General features: G+C 43.6%; 1 protein-coding gene across 3 annotated transcripts in view; it reads right to left on the reverse strand.

The window, feature by feature from the left end:
* OPTN (optineurin) overlaps positions 1-10,948 on the reverse strand; it is a 44,228-nt gene extending 33,280 nt beyond the window's left edge. For 2 of the 3 annotated variants that reach the window (XM_059184134.1, XM_059184132.1), the window contains exons 1-3: positions 10,762-10,948; positions 3,506-3,682; positions 2,701-2,903 (exon numbers count right to left, since the gene is read on the reverse strand). In XM_059184134.1, the coding sequence (XP_059040117.1) occupies positions 2,701-2,903; positions 3,506-3,671 (369 nt within the window). In that variant the 5' untranslated portion in view covers positions 3,672-3,682; positions 10,762-10,948. Of the gene's footprint in view, positions 1-2,700; positions 2,904-3,505; positions 3,683-9,989; positions 10,098-10,761 lie in introns of all 3 variants that reach the window. The other variant, XM_059184133.1, reaches the window with a different exon arrangement.
* Positions 10,949-16,755: the final 5,807 nt, after the last annotated feature.

Genomic DNA, 16,755 nt, shown 5'->3' on the forward strand with positions numbered 1-16,755 from the left:
GAGTGTGTTAGTGGGGGTGAGGAGGGACAGAGGGAGGGAGTGAGAATCCTAAACAGGTTGCACACCCAGTGAGGAGCCCAACTCAGGTCTTGGTCTCATGACCCTGAGATCATGACCTGAGCCGAAATCAAGAGTCAGATACCCAACTGACTGAACCACCGAGGCACCTCAGAATGGATTTTTAAAACCACCTTGGCATAAGGGTAGGAAACAGAGTTTTAAGCAAGTGTCTGATAACAAGGGATATAAGGCCATGATTCTAGAATCTCAGACTTGTCAGGGTAATCTTCTTTTTTACAAGGGTGAGGATCTTTTCACTATCCTTGGGAAATTCCTATCTACTTATTTGGCCATCAAATACCTCACAAGGTAACATTTTAAATCTCTCTTCATTTCAATTTCACTACTGAGACTCCTTTCAATCCCTTCCTGGACTAGAACTCACATGTTTTATTCTCTCTGATCAAACTCAACTCCATGATTTGTTACCTTTCATCACTTTTGAATGCTTGCCCTTGACCTTCAAGCAACACCATGGCTCTCCTTTTGTACTTGTATCATGTCTCCAACTTGCTGTCCCGGAAATCTGCCCAGGCTACCATGCATTTTATAATCCTAGAAGAAATACCCAGCTAATGATCTCTGCCTAGCAATCTGTACCATTAAAAGTTAAAAAGTTCTCTCTACAGATGATAATAATGTATAATTCTGTGAGCTGGACAGAACCATGAAAACCTCAGATCACCCTGAGGATCAGAAGACAGATCTCCAAAAGAAATGCCCTATTCCCTTTAGTTGTGTGGCACAGAACACATGAGAGTCCCTGGTGGCTGGAGGGGATTCCCTGGAGAGATGCAGCAAGGATGGGTTAGCAAGAGTGAGAAAAGGCAGGGGCTGGGAGAGCTTTAAGTCAGGAAGATGACGGCCTAAATTGTACAAATCATCTCAACTGGTCCATGAAATAAAAATTAAAGAAGAGGCAGGGAGGCAATAGGCAGGCCTGGGAAGCACATTTCTGGGGACAGAAGGCTGATGACCAAGGGTATTAAAGAGCTATAAATGTCTCTTTGTCCAAGTACCCATGTCATCTGTCCCAAGGACTCACTTCTGAGTCCTGCTTATAGTTTGTTTCAGCTATCTTCTGCATTGAAAGAAGCTCTCTGGAGCTCCAGCTTCTTTTCTCTATCTCTTCCAGTACTGGGACTTCTTAGGAAAACCCACACACAGATGATTTCAAACAGACAAACTGCTTCTGGAAGCTTCTTTCTGGGCTTCAAAGTGATAGGCCCCAACAGACTGATGTCAACTGTCAGCTCACATCCCAAAAGCCAAAGGAGGAAAACAGCATAAGATATTTTCTGGGGCACCTGGTTGGCCCAGTCAGTTAAGCATCTGACTTCGGCTACGGTCATGATCTTGGGGTCCTGGGATCGAGCCTCCCTTTGGACTCTGAGCTCAGTGGGGAGTCTGCCCTTCCACCCAGCTTGTATACTCTTTCTCTCTCAGGTAAATAAAATCTTAAAAAAAAAGATATTTTCTTACAGAGAGTAGAAAATTATTCACATAGCCTAGCTGATCATTTTTTCAGCATATTCTACCTTGCAAATATTTAGAGACCAAGAGATTTCCCCCAAAGTAATAACTTACTGTTTTTTGAACTATAAGACAAGTTGAAGCATTAGATGTGATAGATCTAATCAGCAATGAATCATTTCCTACACAAATGTAACTTTATTCAAGCAGAATGTTCACACGGTCCCATAAGCAGGGATCGATATCGATGAGTAAAGCCCTGACAAAAAGCACAATACAGTTCCCTAAACAACTTTTCATTCTTCAGGTTATTCCATATTGTCCCCCCTTTTTTTCCTCTTATCTTTCTTTGTTTGCATACTTTACCCAAGAAATCAGAGATCAACAGAGTTCAAGGTATCTCAAGGAACATCTCTGAAGTCTGGGTTTCTATCTTCTCTGAATCAAACCAGTGGTCCATCCCTCAGGGGGCTGCTAAGTTCCAGGTTGGGAAGACAAGGAACAGCAGATGCCCAGCCTAAGGAACAACCAGTCCTCAGAATATGGGCAGATGCTTCAAATGGGTTCTGATACATATTTTCTCACTAACATCTTTGGCACCCACTCTTGGCCATGAGCACATTTCTTAGGGTCTTTGGGTCAATGAAAATGTGGCAAACTGACAGCCTCCTATCACAACATGATAAGTATCTCACCATTTCTCAAAAGTAGATGTAAAAAAGAAAAGTAGATGTAAAATGTAAAGTGAGGAATCTCTATTTTAGACTTAGGAAAAGACTAAAATAGTAAGTAAAACTTGGGAGTAATAGTTTTTTTAATGTAATTTTCTATCAAAGACATAAACTAAAAGCTAACACTTGGATGGTTCGAGGCAGAGGTTCTCCTGCGAGGTCTATAATGAATACAAAATACTGATTTATAACCACAACCTTCTTTTGACTATAATCAATATGGTCAAAACCGTACAGATTTCCCTCCCCCAACAGAGACTGCAAACGACCCTTGAAACTGTAGCCACCTTCTCAGGAAGAACCATTTTTTCAAATGATGCAAAATACTCATCTAGCCTGAACCATGAAAGGTTTTGATCTAGAAGTCTAGATAAGGAAGATTCCACTCTAAATATTAATAAAATAAAATAAAATTGCAACTGACTAGTCTGCTCACCTCAAGGGACTTTTCCATTTTCCCTTTTAGTTTTTCAAGTTTTTCCTTCAATTTTTCATTTTCGTGACTCAAAGCCATGAGACGCTCTTTGGCTTCTTTGCTCTGTATCTCAAAAAAGAGGCGTTCTTCCTTCTGTTTCTCTGTCCAGGCTGAAAGCTCTTCAAATCGCCCTTTCATTGCCTGATTATTTAGCTTCATGGCTTCTGTATGGGGTTCAGAGTGAGAGTGTCACACATCAGACTCGATTTGATGAATCCAACCTCCAACCATCCTCATCACTTAGCTGTGAATCTAAAGAAGCCCTCCTTGGCCTGGACCCCAGGGTTGGCAGAAAATGTAGAAAGTTGAGTGGTTTTTGCTTCCAGACAAGACTCGGGGGCCTAATGTCATTTCTAGTGCTCCAAAGATTCCAGAAAATAAAACTAGTTTGGGTTCCTCCATGACGACACACACGCTAGAGCACTGATTTGAACACAGGTCCTGCCAGAAGCCATGGCCGGAGATCCCAGAATGCGTTCTATGAACAGGGTCATATTTAGAACTCTGTAATTCTTCCTTTCTTTCTAAAGGGACTCTATGTCATTACACCATTTCCCTGGGGTGTGTAAGTATCTTTTATTCTTACCTGTATCCCAAAAGTAAACAATGGAAACAATTTTAGCTTTACCAAAAGCTAGACTCTGTGCTCTTTCTCCCGCTAGTGAAAGAGAGAGAAGGGAATTCACCAACAAGCTTTTTGACAGAGAGATGCTGTTTATGAAGGGCCAGGGTGAATGAAGAAATGTGGTGGCCAGGGGCTTCTCACCTTTGAGCTGATGGTTCTCAGTCAGGAGCTCCTTCATCTGCCGCAGCAGCTCCTCCGGGGTGAACGTGTCCAGGTTTGGGTGAGCCAGGTTGGGGGGCCCATTTCCTGTGGTTTCGTTGGGGCTGTCCCCCTTTTCAGTCAGGCAGCTAAGCGGTTGGTGGGACATGGCTGCAGGACCTAGGGAAGTGTCACAGACTGAAGAGAGAGCTGTCTTCCCACTGCAAGGGGCCCCCCTGAGTCCCATAAGTCCATGGGGAACTGCTAGTGTGTATTCCAAAAGTTGCCTCCTTCCTCTCCAATTCTTTTTTGGGCATTTTTGGTTCTTCCCTTTTAAACAAAGAGGTGTATTCTAGCCTCTGTGCGTGTGTCTGTGTGCGTGGGTGCGGTGAGGGCCTGAGGGACGGAGGAGGGAGAGAAGAGCATGAGAATCAGGGATCCTAACAGGAATTCAAGGCTTCCAAACGTATATTTGTGGATATGGGTTAAGTATCATTAAATTGGTTTTCCTATGCAAATCTTTCAAGCTCAGATCTTTTTGTTTTGGGTGAACTGCACATAAAGCTGTTAAAAAATCTCCATATTTTATCTCTTGAATTTTTGGCTAAGAGGAAAGGGAGAAGGAACATTTTTTGGATGCTTACTACATGCTGAATCACCGCAGCCAACACGTCAGTTTCTAATCCTCACTAAAACCCAACTGGATGGCTACTTGACAGGAGACCGAGCTGAGCTCCCAGGGGTGTTAGAGCTTGGCCGAGGTCACTTCAGAAGAGGTATGAACTATAGGAGTATGAATAATACCAAAACCCAGCTCTGTCATACAATAAAGATGCTACTGAATATTTAGGCTTCAATATTCAATAATTCTGCAAGGCATCCTAAAAAGACTAAGAAACCTTGCTCACTTATTGCATATTCTGAGAATATTTTAAGCATACCACTTTATTTTTTAGAGCGGTCAATGTGGACATCAATGAGATAGACAAGACAAGACAGACAAGATGGACAAAAATAAGATCCGTTTATGTATGCCCTACCACCTGGGCAAACATACGAATCTCTTCTAACAACTGGTGGCATGCTACAGGCAAACATTTTCTTTTCTGTGCTTCATGACAATCATGATAAGCCTTGTCATGGAAGATGAAGAAGGATAAGTGCATTCTTTCTGACACAGCACCATATCATTAACAGCTAGGAGAGCTTTCGGTGACTGTGTATTAAACCAAACACACAGGTTGTGGTACAGTGCTTTTTCCCCCACCCCCAATGGAAGCAATGCCTGGGGTTCTCTGGAGGCCCCCTGGACTCAAGAGCCTGGTGATCTGCTTTTGGTCTGAAGGAACTTGCAGGTCATGAGGGACAGTACCATGACAGGACAGCAGGCTCCTGCTTCTCCCCTGAGCAGCCACCTTAAGGAGAGGCAGTCCCATGAAATGCTTTAAGGAGGATGTCAGTTTCTGAAGTGAAAAGCATTGACGAGGCATACTACTCCACTGTGGGCCTCTGGAAGGTAGCCTATGTTCTACATATCCTAATGTATTAGTAAAGTGGTCTAGTGCTGAGGTGGGTTCCTGGTATTCAGTGATTAGAAAAGACTGCTTTTGGTTTCCCCAATAAAATAATCTGGATGAAATTTAGAAAAAAAGAAAATATTTAAAAGAAAAGAAAAAAATAATTTAGAAAAAAAGCCAGTTTCTGGCTTTCTGTAACATTTGTTTATGCACAGTATGATGTTGGAGCTAAGCTTTCATAAACATGGGTTTTTACCAAATAATAGGAATAGTAAAGAGACCTAAAGATAAAATCCTCACAATGTGCCCCAATGTTTAGAGCAGCAATGTCCACAATATCCAAAATATGAAAAAGCCCAGATGTCTACTGACAGATGAAGAGATAAAGAAGATGTGGTATATATATATATACATGGAATATTACTCAGCCATGAAAAAAGAAATTTTGCCATTTGCAACAACGTGGATAGAACTAGAGAATATTAAGCTAAGCGAAATAAGTCAGTCAAAGAAAGACAAATACCACATGATTTCATTCATGTGTGGAATTTAAGAAACAAAACAGAGGAACATAGGGGAAGGGAAGGAAAAATAAAATAAGATTAAAACAGAGAGGGAAGCAAACCATAAATCTTAAATCTAGGGAGCAAACAGAGAGTTGCTGGAGGGGAGGGGGATGGGGGATGGGGTAATTAGGTGATGGGCATTAAGGAGGGCACTTGACAGAATGAACACAGGGTGTTCTTTATTTATCTAAGATAGAGCACAAGTGGAGGGGGAGGGGCAGAGGGAGAAGAAGCAGGCTCCACGCTGGGCAGGGAGCCTGACACAGTGCTCTAGCACAGGTCCCTGAGATCATGACCTGAGCCAAAGGCAGACACTTAACCAACTGAGTCACCCAGGTGCCCCAGGACTGCATGTTCTATGCAACTGATGAATCACTAAATTCTATCCCTGAAACTAACAGTACACTATATGTTAAATTGAATTTAAATTAAAAAATTTAAAAACCTTACAATATGTATCATTTACTTGTCAACTGTCCAGTTTGCTTAGGTACTCAAAGGTTATAATACACTTCGCAAAAGCAAATGGAAACATTCAACAGATTTTTTTTTAAGTTCCTAAGGAGTTCTCTAGAGATGTGCTTAATTTCATTTTAGTATATACACATTTCTCTTTCATTGCTTTTCCAAGAGAGAGGAAAGGGGAGAGAAGAGGGAAGGGCAGGGGAAGCAGGGAAGAGGAAGAAATGGGAGGGGAGAAAACAAAGATTTTCTTTTGAAAATTATCCAGGTTATTTTTCCTCCTCAACTTTCCTTTATACTTCCTTTAGACATCCACAATAAAGTTAAAACTGGGAGACAAACCATAAGTGACTCTTAATCTCACAAAACAAACTGAGGGTTGCTGGGGGGAGGGGGGTTGGGAGAAGGGGGTGGGATTATGGACATTGGGGAGGGTATGTGCTTTGGTGAGTGCTGTGAAGTGTGTAAACCTGGTGATTCACAGACCTGTACCCCTGGGGATAAAAATATATGTTTATAAAAAATAGAAAATTAATTTAAAAAAAATGGAAAAAAAAAAACTGGTTCTAGCTGTTTTATCAGGGCTTCTAGCTTTTTCAGGTTGCTCAGATTTTAGGACATGAGGGGAAAAAGCAGGGTCATGCTAGGGGACAGTCGAAAAAACACTGGCTGCCTTACCCAGATCTGTGACCTCCTATGATAATTTACTGACTTGTCTAGCGAATGATGATCATTACATTTGCTTTTAGCTCAAAAACCCCATGAAAAGTATTCTTGAATTTCTAGAAAGATCCAACCCCCCCCCCCCCCATCCAACACATACAACCCAGCACCATCATGGCCATGCCACATATGTATTATATGCCTGTCCTAATCACTGCAAACACTTCATTATCCAGCATTGTTAGGGAAAATTATTTGGTAATTCAAATGTCATAGGAAATAAGAAGTTAGTGTATATGCCAAACACAAGCATGTTTATTACCAAATTGTTACCAAAAGCAACTTAATTGTTTTTTGGTGACTCTTTGGGTCACCAAAGAGGTATTTTGGGGGGCATCATTATGAGTTATGAGTTCAGTGCCTATGTGAAATGTCTATTGGTAGAGCAACTTTTAGGGAAAGCTGAATTTTCTAAGTCTTTAACACGGCCTTAAGTACATTCAACTGAACAAATACAGAGATGAATTATAAATTCTTGCACACATTTCCAAAGGTTACAGAAATTGGAACTAAGCCATTTATTCCAAGGTTCTACCCATTAACCGAATTGCTTTTTTTTTTTTTTAATAACAGAATTTCCCATAAAAATCCAACTAACCTGGATCTGAAACATGTCTCTTTTTTTCCTTTCTTTTGTTTCTTTAATATAAGTTCTATGTCCAACATGGGGCTCTGAGATCAAAAGTCACATACTCTACTGAATCAGCCAAGCATCCTTGAAACACGTCATTTCTAAGCAAAGGTGATATTTAACTACAGAAAGGTGAGTTAATTTAGCACAATTTATCAAGATTTCACCAGTGAGGAAGCAGCAAACTACCTAGAAGAATTTCCTTGATTTTATTCCCAGTCCTATTTGAATTCTTAAATATATTATCATTTTTAATTCCAGAGGTCAAGTAGCAATGACTCGACTCTGTGGGCGTGGGCATGAGCTTAAATCTCATTTCTGAGTTGGCCTTACAAATGATCCAGTCCAACTTCTTATTCGATGCAAGAATCTCTTATCTGGTTTCCATGGAAGAGGGTCATACAGACCGGGCCTGAAAGGCTTCAATGACAGAATATATGAGCAATGACTTTGGCAGGCAACACAGCCCATTCTGTTCCAGGACCATTCCCATCATTAGAAAGTCATTCTGTATTGAACAGAAATCTGCCTTATACTGACTTCCACCCTCTGGACATTGGACTAATGGGCATTATGCAGAATACGTCCAGGCCCTTACCCTGATGTGTTCTAAACTGGCTTAATAAGCATTCACAGGTTCAATCCCTGCATGAATAAATTAATTTTAAACAGTAAAAACCTATTTCCTGATCAGACCATTAGGTGGCTGAGATTGTAGAATCATGGCCTTATATCCCTCATCCTCAGACACTCGCATAACACTCCATGTCCTACACTTATGCCAGGGTGGGGGGCTGAGTGTGATCCCAAGATTATATCAACTAAAACCATCATCATCCTGGAAAAAAAACTCAAAGCCTGTATCCAATGAAGGGGGAAAAAGAAGTTTCACTTTTCATGCCAGAAATGGAATTCTGATTTTGAAATTTGCTAACCTACAGAAAATGGGAATTGATTTACCCTTCTCACGTAAGGCATGAGCCTGGGAGTATCCTGATTCTCTCCATTGGAGTCTCATGGGTCAGTAAGTGGCTGGTACTTCCTCCTCCTTCCCATCCTTGCCAGCTTAGGTCAGGCCCTCCGTGTCTTGTCTCAATTACAGTAGCGATGCACTCCACGGAGTATAGGATTTTTGTCTGTTCTGTGCACCACTGTGTCCCCGGCATCGAGAATCCTTGCTGAGTAGTTACCTATGCTGTCTGCCTGGCCTCTTTCTACCACAGTCCCCCTATCACTACAGATTCTTTCCCAACATGAGGTCACCCTCCTGCTGAAAACCCTTCCCATGCAAGGCAGATTTCCAGCTCCTAAATGAGAAAAACGTGGCCTTTCAGAGTCTGGCCCCTACTTACCCACCGGTATCATCTCTTGTCACCATGCCACTGGCACGCAAGGCATGAAAGAGCTCACAGTTTCCCGCTCTCTTCAGCTTCTTTGCTCTTATCTCTGCTCTCCTCTCTGCACAAAATATCTGGCCCCACGTCTGCCCTGGCAAATACGCACCAGACAGCTCCATGTCCAGCTGAGATAGATGGCTGTGTAAAACAGCCTGTTCTTTCCTCTCAGTACCCAGTAGCAATGGGCTCTTTCTGCAAAGTTCTATGATCATCCCATTCAGGAGATCTTCGTCAAACTTCAGGGAAGGTCTCTATTTTATTCTACCTTGTGAGCGGCGCACAGCAGGCTCTCAGTAAATGTTCGTTGAAATGAAATGAAAATACAGTGCAATGAGGTATTTTAAGGTCTAGCACTAGTAAGACACTTTCTGCTCCATAGTGACAAACCCAGCATGCTAGTATTATGAGTTTTTCTCCAACTCTACGGCACTCATTCCCTAATTCTTGACCTCAACTTTTAAAACTTGTTTTGAAAATTAGTACTGTTTCTTTTATCATCCCCAAAGGTATCTGAGTGTCATTTCATAACACACATCTTATTATCCCATCCTCCTATACATGTCAAAATGAAAACCTTTAAAATAATATTTTCCTCTGAAAAGTCTTCACTTCTCAAAAACAGAGTTTAATTTCTTCCTTTTCCTTTGGATTTACTAATCCCACTGATTCCAAGGAACATATCAAATAGTTCAGGTCTCTATAAAATTCAGGAAAAGCAGGGCTTGGAGAGGAAAATACCCAGGTATCCTTACTTAAGGGAGAGGGTTCTGAAGGAAGGTAATACAATGACCAATTTCTTTCAAGAATAAAGGTTTTTTTTTTGTTTTTTGGAGGGGTTAGTTGGACTCCACAGCATAATATGCAACCTGAGATCAGTTACCAAAAAAAGACATTATTTTTATAATGTTGTACATAATATACAAAGAACCATTAGAAGTGGCCCAGTAGAAAAACAGATCAGTCACTTGGAAGATTCCTGTCCCTGTCCTCTCTCTCCAGGCCACATTTAAACTTCACTTGCCTTGTCCATTCCTAGGGCAGTTCCTGGCCTTTGCCTCTGCCCCAGGATCTCTCCAGCCCAGCACAAACTGGGCACATCCTGGGAGGTAGCCAGGGTTCCCTAGTTCTCTCCCTAGGCAAAGAGCAAGGGGAGGGGCTGGTTCTTGTGTTAATAGCGCTGCTCTTGCTTACCAGATCTGAGGCTTTTGAGGTTCTAACACCACCTTACTGGACCACGGTTCTGTTTTCCACTTCATCCTTCAATAGATCTGGGGCATACATTTCCATACAACAGTTTTCCTGGAGGAGGAGGCCAGACCAGAATCTGGGTTTCGTTTTCTCTTAGCGATGCTGACTCTGCCTCCAGCTTACACATTTCTCACAGGAAAAACAATTCCTCTGGGGTTCTCAGCCTCATGGAGCATTCATGGTCTCTGTATGTACACACACACACACACACACACACACACATGCTCTCCCGGACACAACAGTTTATGAAGATTCCTTTCAGCTGTTCAGGAGTCCCAGCACCTTAGAGAGAGAGGTCACCTGTTCCTTAGTGTCCCTGGGTCACCTCAAATAGCTAGAATACTTTTCATTTCTCAAAGGTATACATTTAACCACTTCCTATATAATGAGGAACTGGCTGTAATCATTCCCAACCAGCGGTAGGATGTCACCCTCAAACAACCTCCGTGACCTACAGAGGAAGTCACTGGCGGCCAACCGGGCCGGTAAAAAAGGGGGGAGGGAGCTTTGGGACGGCCGCCCTACTGCCCTTTCCCACCAGGTCAGAATTCGCCCAGGCCCGGAAACCCTCCCGGGGGAGAGGACGTCCCATCCCTCGCCATCGCCACCCGACAGGCTCCGGCGTCGCAGGGAACGGGGCCGCGGGAACAGCTTCCAAGGCGGAAAGGGAGCCGCCACCTCTCCAAGCCCCTGCCCGCCCTCTGCCCCAGCTCACCCCGCGCCCGCGCTCTGGCCTCTATCGGGGTCACTGCTCTCTCGGCATCGTGCCCGCTGGGGGAGGGCTCCGGACCCGGATGCAGACGCGGACCAGGGGACCCGCCAGGGGCAGCGATCCGGGCTCGCTGAGCCTCGGGCTGACTTGCGGCCTCGCGACCCCGCCCAGCGCCGCTCAGCTGACCGCCGCGCGGGCCTCCCTGCCCCCGCCGGGAATTTCCCAGGCCCCGCCCCGCAGTCGCGCCCCCACAGACCCCGCCCCCTCCTCCGGGTGCGCTGTCCCAGCCCCGTGGCTCGCGCGGGTAGGGGTCCCCGCCTGGGAAATGAGGGCTAAACGGGTCCGTGAACGGCCGTGACCCGTGGCGCTCACTTAAATAGATAATTAATTAAAGGATGTGCGGAGTCGGTCTCCTCTGCTGGGATCCCTTTACAAGGCCGGAGCCGCAGGGGCTCCCTGCGCCCCACGGAAAAAGGGGTACAGCCCAAGACATCTTTTGACCGAACCCTGGATCTCATTTAAAAGCCTTACATCTAATATAGTTAACTGAGCATGTATGGCTTTCCATCCGACTTTGCCCTTAAATTAGACCTTTAATTAAAAACACAAAGCCTGCAGGATGCTTCTTGGGCTCTTTGTTCCCAAGAAGAGGCCAATTGTGGACGCCTGGATAGTTCAAGTGCCACAGGCAGGTGGTATTACTGGATTGACCTGGATTGTTTTGGGAAGTAGAAGTATTGATCTACTTGTCCGGGAGCGGGGAAGATGCCTCTGGATTAGACAGATTTAAGAGGGAGGAAACCAGACGAGGAAGGAGGAAGCAGCACAGTAATTTGAGTCCTAAGCACAGCGAGAAGGGTTGCGGAAGGACGCAGACACAGGACACAGAAGGGAACTGATAATGAGATAAAGGTCTGGGCAGGGTCTTGACGAAGGTGGTGAAGCCTGTGACCCAGAAACAGGACCCCATCAAGACAAGAAAACAGAACTGGGAGACGGAGAGGGGGAAGAGGGGAGAGTTGTGAAAGGAGAGGGTCTGAGAGTAAGTTTGGGCCAAAGATAAAAAAGGACTTTAAATACCAGACTTACACCCTATCCTTAACCCCTAACCCCAACCCAGCAGTAATCTGGGCTTTTATTCTCTGGAGTCTCTGAACTGCAAAATACGCTAACTCGAACCCCTAACCAAGAAAAAAAAGGGGGGAGGGTGGATTTCATATGCGGTAAGAACTTGAGTTAGTAATGAAGAAACTGACGCCGCTCGCCAGTAACACGCAGCTTGAGGTTGTGCGTCCAAACTGCCCAAAGCTTGGAAGGCAAGGGGGAAGAAAATCCGAACTAAATGGGAAAAGGCGGATGCGCCCTCTTCTGGCATCTGGGAAGGATTCAGTTTCACTTTTTAGACCGCCTGCTTCAGTCAGGTTCCCCCAGCCTCGTCTTTCACACCACTCTTGAGTTAATAATCTCTAAAATTGGGCGGAGGGGTAGCAAGTCAGTCCCTGCCCCACCCCCAACACCCAGTTTCCGAGGGTCCCTCCTGAGCCTGTCTGGGTGCCTGGGGTGAGTCCTACTCCCACTGGGTTTCCTTCTATTTCAAACCATATTAAGGTAAGATAAAACTAGGATGTGGGGGCGGGGAGGCAGGGAAGGAAGGTCGTACACAGGCTGCACTCAGCTGGGGAGTAGTAAGTAAGGTTGGAGTTGAATTTCTGGTAAGGAATGGTCAAGGGAGTTTTCTCAGCAGTCGGGGAAGGGGGCCTCTGACTTACCACTTAGTAGCTCCGTGACCTTGGGCAGTTACCCGATCTTGCCGATCTTGACGTGCAGCATTCTCTTTAACCGCAAAGTACAAGAAGTTCTGAGAACTTTGCCTTTCTTAGTTCATTTTGCGGCAAAATATGACCTCCATTGATGAAGAGTTATTTACAGTCCTTAGACCACCACTTCATGGGATTATTTATTTCATTGAAGACATTAATTAGTTTGAGATCTACTTCGGACACTCTTGGGAAGTTACGTTATACAAATTACATACTTTGTAATACATTCCTGTCTCACCTTTCTAAAATCCAAAAAATTCTGAATTCTGAAACTGGAGCTTGCTCAGACTGCTTTAAATAAGGAATCTAGATCTAGAGCCCCTACTGCCTATGGCCATTGGGAGGATGGGGGGCTAGGACGAGTGAAAGTAACAGGGGGGCACAATGTCATTATTGTTGTTGCTGGTGTTAAGCCTGACTGGTCCGGGGTGGTGCCTCCTTCCTCTCACTCTTCCGGGAGTAGTTGGAATCTAAGTGTAGATTAAAAAAACTGAAATTATTATGAGCTTTTAGCTGTTCACTGATGTGGTTTTGTGGTAGGCAAATGCAAAGCAGTGTGGCAGCATAGTCAGTGAGATATTCATTTATTTCATGCTTTCTGTGCTCCTGCCCCTCCCCCTCCCCCGCTGTTTGGAGAAGGCAGCCCATCCTTTCGTGGCTGCTACCTCAAGGGCATTTGCAGGACTCTTGGAAAAACATGCTTTTTATTTCTATTAATTAGTTTATGTATTAAATATTTTATTTATTAATTTGACAGAGAGACACAGCGAGAGAGGGAATACAAGCAGGGGGAGTGGGAGAGGGAGAGCTGACTTTCTGCAGAGCAGGGAACCTGATGCGGGGCTCAATCCCATGACACCGGGATCATGACCTGAGCTGAAGGCAGACACGCAGGTGCCTCAAACAAGCTTTTATATGCAATCTATCTCAGGTATCCTGGAGGAAAGTGGAGAGAGGCCAGGTGATGTGTGTCCAAGCAAAATGAGCAAGACTTTTAGTTTCTTAAAAAAAAAAAAAAATAAAGAAGAAAAAGAAGAAAGTTTTATCGGAGCCCAAGTGAGGACAACTTCCCTGGATCCACAATCTTTACAAAGGGGAGAGTGCTCCCGAGAAAGAAGGTTTGATTCAGGATTATATATGTCTTTTTTACATCCAGGGTTACAATTCACCATGACATAAGACATTTCAGAAAATTACAAACTTTATCTTAGATTTAAGTGTGGTCAAGGGTGCAGCCTTCAGAGGTAGGGGAGTAGGGAGAGTCTTACTCTTCTCTCTAGAAATGTTTCTTTCTTTTCTTTCTTTTTTTTTTTTTTAAAGATTTTATTTATTTATTTGACAGACCGAGATCACAAGTAGGCAGAGAGGCAGGCACAGAGAGGGCAGGGATAGAGGTGGGGGAAGCAGGCCCGCTGCTGAGCAGAGAGCTCCATGCAGGGCTCGATCCCAGGACCCCTGGACCATGACCTGAGCCAAAGGCTTTAATCCACTGAGCCACCCAGGGGCCCCTAGAAATGTTTCTTTTAGGTGATTTGCTAATGAAGCAGATGCAAAAAGTGTGCTCTCAGCGGAAATAGTGCCCATGCTCTAAAGTTTGGTCAAATTGTTCTGACCTTGGTAAAAGTTAAAAATACAGCTTCCCTGAGATCCCTGGAGTAGAGCCCACAGCATTAAAAATTGAAATTTTCTTTATTAGGTGGAGGGCTTTTCAGCAGTTGGAGGGAAGGAAGCGTGACTCCCGCAAAGTGGGAGAGGGATAGAGCTTGGTGGTCTAATGAGCACCAAAGAGGCTTGACTCAGTGCCTTTGCCTATAATGATACTGTGATTGAACCTCATGGTGACCAAAGAAAAAACATTTGTCAGTTTGGTATTGGAGGTTGGTATTGACAAGGAGGAACAGCTTTAGGTTAATGGATTCTAAAGTGAACATAACTACACAAAGAATTTCTTAAATAATTCTGTTCTTAAGTAATTCTGTTCTCTAAACCCACTTTGGCTTCCTTGTGAAATGATTCTCTGCAGTAAACAAACTTATTATTTATTTAATCATTCACACTTCCATTCACATCTGAATGATTGTGGAAAACAAGGAGTATGTAGGCTGGTAACCCATAAGAAAATTGCAGTAAGGTGGTCACAAAGCCTGTACCATCTTAACACATTTCCAGTGGAAAATATTTGGTTTTGAATGTTTATTTGTTTATTGTTCAGTTTATTATTTTTCTCTTGATTAAATGCTTTTTTGGTTGTATTAAACCATGTGTGTTGCAGCTTAACAATAAAGAAAGGTCTATGGGAAAAAAAAAACAATTATACTATAGATCTGTCTGTACCATGATTCCATAGATATGAGATGTCTGGAAAAGGGAAACCGAGAGAAACAGGAAGCAGACCTGTGGTTCCCTGGGGCTGGGAGTGGCCTTGACTGCAAGTGAGCTCAAGGGAATTATGGGGGTTGATGAAAATATTCTAAAACGGGGTTGTCATGATCATTGTACAACTCTATCGGCATAATTAGAATCATTGAGCTTACAATGGGTGAAATTTATAGGGTTTAATGATACCTCAATAGAGTTGCAAAACCAACACCAAGAAGCACCCTGGAAACTTAAGTTATAATTAATTAATCATGAGTTCTGACGAAGGGTACGTCTGTCCCTTCTTCTGAGAATGGGTTCCTCGAAAAAGTTCAATGGCATTACCACATGACCCTGTAATTCTTCTCCTAGGCACAGTCTCCCAAAGGATTGAAAACAAGGACTCAAACAAGTGTGTGTATTTCCTTTTACAGTTATCTGGCACTGTAGCATCTGCCTGTAAGAGGAGTGAGGTGTATAGTTGAAACTTCCATCAGAATGAGGCTCTGCGAATAGAGTCTAACCTGCCATCAGTTTGCAAGCCAAGTATCTTGAGTGCCAGGAACAATGACCTTGCTTTATGAAAAGCCAGAGCACAGTGTGTGTAGTCTGTGTATAATTCCTCTCCTTTGCCTCATGTCTATAAATCTTGAAACAGTAATCTCGTTGGGGAGGACTCTGTTAATCTTTTAGGTGATCATTGGTCCTCTGTGAACATTAAAAAAAAAACAAAACCATAGTAATACGAAGTAAAACTGATAAGCATCAGTTACTTCCTGCTCCTGTCCATTATGTACACCCAGAAGTTATCCTAGACTTCCCCCATGTTTTCTCTCAAGGCAAAGCAGAGCGTAGATTACACATTAAATTCTTGTTTCCTTGTTTTGCTATAGAACTGTTAAAAATTCCTGGATTAAAATTTTCTGTTGAGGTACTTCTGAGTCAGACCAGTGATCTTGGAGCATAATCCCTCCAAAACACCACAGCTCTTGGTCATGGTCTGAAAAACACTGCCATTGTCTTTGTCAGATGCCTGGCCAGTGGGAAATGGCCTGGGTGGTTTTCTACATAGTTCCTTGCTTCTGGTTAAATAATTCATCTGTCACTGTTGAAGCCCATGTGATTTGTCTTTATTCCATCTCACTTATTCTTTCCCAGAATGAAATTTCTCCTTTCTTAGAAGGGCAGGGTGGTATCGGGGACCCAGTCCTGGGTTTCAGGCTACCCGGGTCTGGCCTGAGAACACATGAAGGAGTAGAGTTCCTCGGCTCTTGGCCTCTGTATCATGAGGTAGAGAGGCTGGATCAGTGATCTCTTTGCTTACCTCCAGCTCTGAGAAAGCGGCATTCCTTTTGGTTCATTATATTTGGCATCCTGTCTTAGCAGATGTCAAATGAACTTAACTTCAGTTTAGACTTCTTTTTTCTTATGTTAATTGCGGTTCTCTAGAGAAACAACTGATAGGATATATGTGTGTGTGTCCATATAATTTTATTTTGATTTTGCAATTTGAACTTTATGTATATAATATATTTATTATAAGGAATTGGCTCATGCCAATAAAAGCTGACAGGTTTCTAGATCTGCAGTTGGCAAACTGAGCCCCAGGAGAGCTGCTGGTGTAATTCTAATCCAAAAGATGGCAGGTTTGAGACCCATGAAGTTTCTGTTTCAGCTGGAGCCTGACGGCAGGAAAAAATTATGTGTCAGCTCAAGGCAGTCAAGCAGGAAGAGTTTCTTCTTATTTGGGGGGAGGGTCAGCATCCAATTCTATTCAAGCCTTCAACTGATTGGATGAGACCCACCCACACTAGGGAGA

The sequence above is a fragment of the Mustela lutreola genome, chromosome 8 (assembly GCF_030435805.1).
Source record: "Mustela lutreola isolate mMusLut2 chromosome 8, mMusLut2.pri, whole genome shotgun sequence".
Taxonomy (NCBI): Eukaryota; Metazoa; Chordata; class Mammalia; order Carnivora; family Mustelidae; genus Mustela; species Mustela lutreola.